Source organism: Myotis brandtii, unplaced genomic scaffold (genome assembly GCF_000412655.1).
Source record: "Myotis brandtii unplaced genomic scaffold, ASM41265v1 scaffold458, whole genome shotgun sequence".
NCBI classification, from domain to species: domain Eukaryota; kingdom Metazoa; phylum Chordata; class Mammalia; order Chiroptera; family Vespertilionidae; genus Myotis; species Myotis brandtii.
In genome coordinates this window covers 218,230-219,368 of record NW_005367516.1, presented here as the reverse complement: position 1 = coordinate 219,368, position 1,139 = coordinate 218,230, and the positions used below count along the sequence as shown (strand labels likewise).

General features: G+C 51.9%; 1 protein-coding gene across 1 annotated transcript in view; it reads right to left on the bottom strand.

Moving 5' to 3' along the window:
* Nucleotides 1-1,139, bottom strand: part of ACAT2 (acetyl-CoA acetyltransferase 2) — a 17,178-nt gene that overhangs the window by 8,414 nt on the left and 7,625 nt on the right. Inside the window, exon 2 of the mRNA XM_005875306.2 lies at nt 919-1,136. Coding sequence (XP_005875368.1) covers nt 919-1,136 — 218 coding nt within the window. The remainder of the gene's footprint in view (nt 1-918; nt 1,137-1,139) is intronic.

The following is a 1,139-nucleotide window of genomic DNA, read 5'->3' as shown; positions in this document are numbered from 1 at the left end:
CTCCCTTCTTCTCTGTAAAAAATCAATAAAATATTTAAAAAAAAAAAAAAGAGAGAGATAAAGAGAAAAACCAATAGTTGAAACCCTATAGCAACTGAGTAAGTCTGAGTCACGAGTGTGGGAAGGAGGAAGGGGAGAGTGACTGAAGGTAGCCAGTCAGAGGCAGGGCTCAGATATTTAAAGCCTTGCAGTCATGAGAAATCAGTGTGCTTCGATCTGAAGGCCCATAGGGGCAAGGGGGGAGAAAGGAGAATTGGGAAGAGTAACTACAAAACTACAAAGTAAATACACAGAAAAATGGATCAGGTCTAAGAAGGGGTAAGGACAAAAGTTGGTTGTTAGTGAGCATTACCAGTTATCACTATGAATAACTGGAGTTTATACTCAGCAGGAGACTAGTTATAGTTACTCACTAGGCACTGGCAGGGATTGCTGGGTGGGAATCAGAAGAATGGAGCCCTCTGGTGACTACCTGTGCCCATCCCAGGAGTGACTCACCTGCCTGTGAGCAGTGTGAAGCCAACCTGTCTTCCCAGCTCAGAAGTGAGATCATGGGGGTGAGGACTTACCTGCCCTGCTGGAGCCCTATTCCCAGCACCCAGCACAGTGTAGTGCACCAAAGAGGAATTCGATGCATTTTTATTGAATGTGTGACACTGTAGGGAAATACGGAGGGTCGTGCATGCTCTCCCACGTGCCAGGCTGGCCCTGCTTCTTCAGAATGAAAAGGCAGGGGAGGGTGGTGGTCTAGGCTCCTTCAGGGTTCAGGACTAATACACGGAGGAGAGAAGCTATTCCGGGGACTCGGCAGAGGGGAGGGGCGATGGAGGCCAGAACACAAGTTTGTGTGTGTGGGTGGGGTGGTTGACGGACTGCTTCTATAAGCATGACCCTGTTTGGGCGTCACCGAGAAGGTACCTGCTGCCAAAACGTGTCCAAAAACGACCTCCGACACCTCTTCGGGGGCCACAGCGGCCCGCTTCAGGACTTCCTTGATGACAGTTGAGCCCAGGTCATGGACGGGAACGGTGGACAAGGCGCCATTGAAGGAGCCTAGGACAGAAGGGAAGGCGAAGGGAGTGAAGGGGCCGCCCACGGGGGGTTGGGGGGGGTGCTGGCGGACCCCGGCTCTGCCCCTG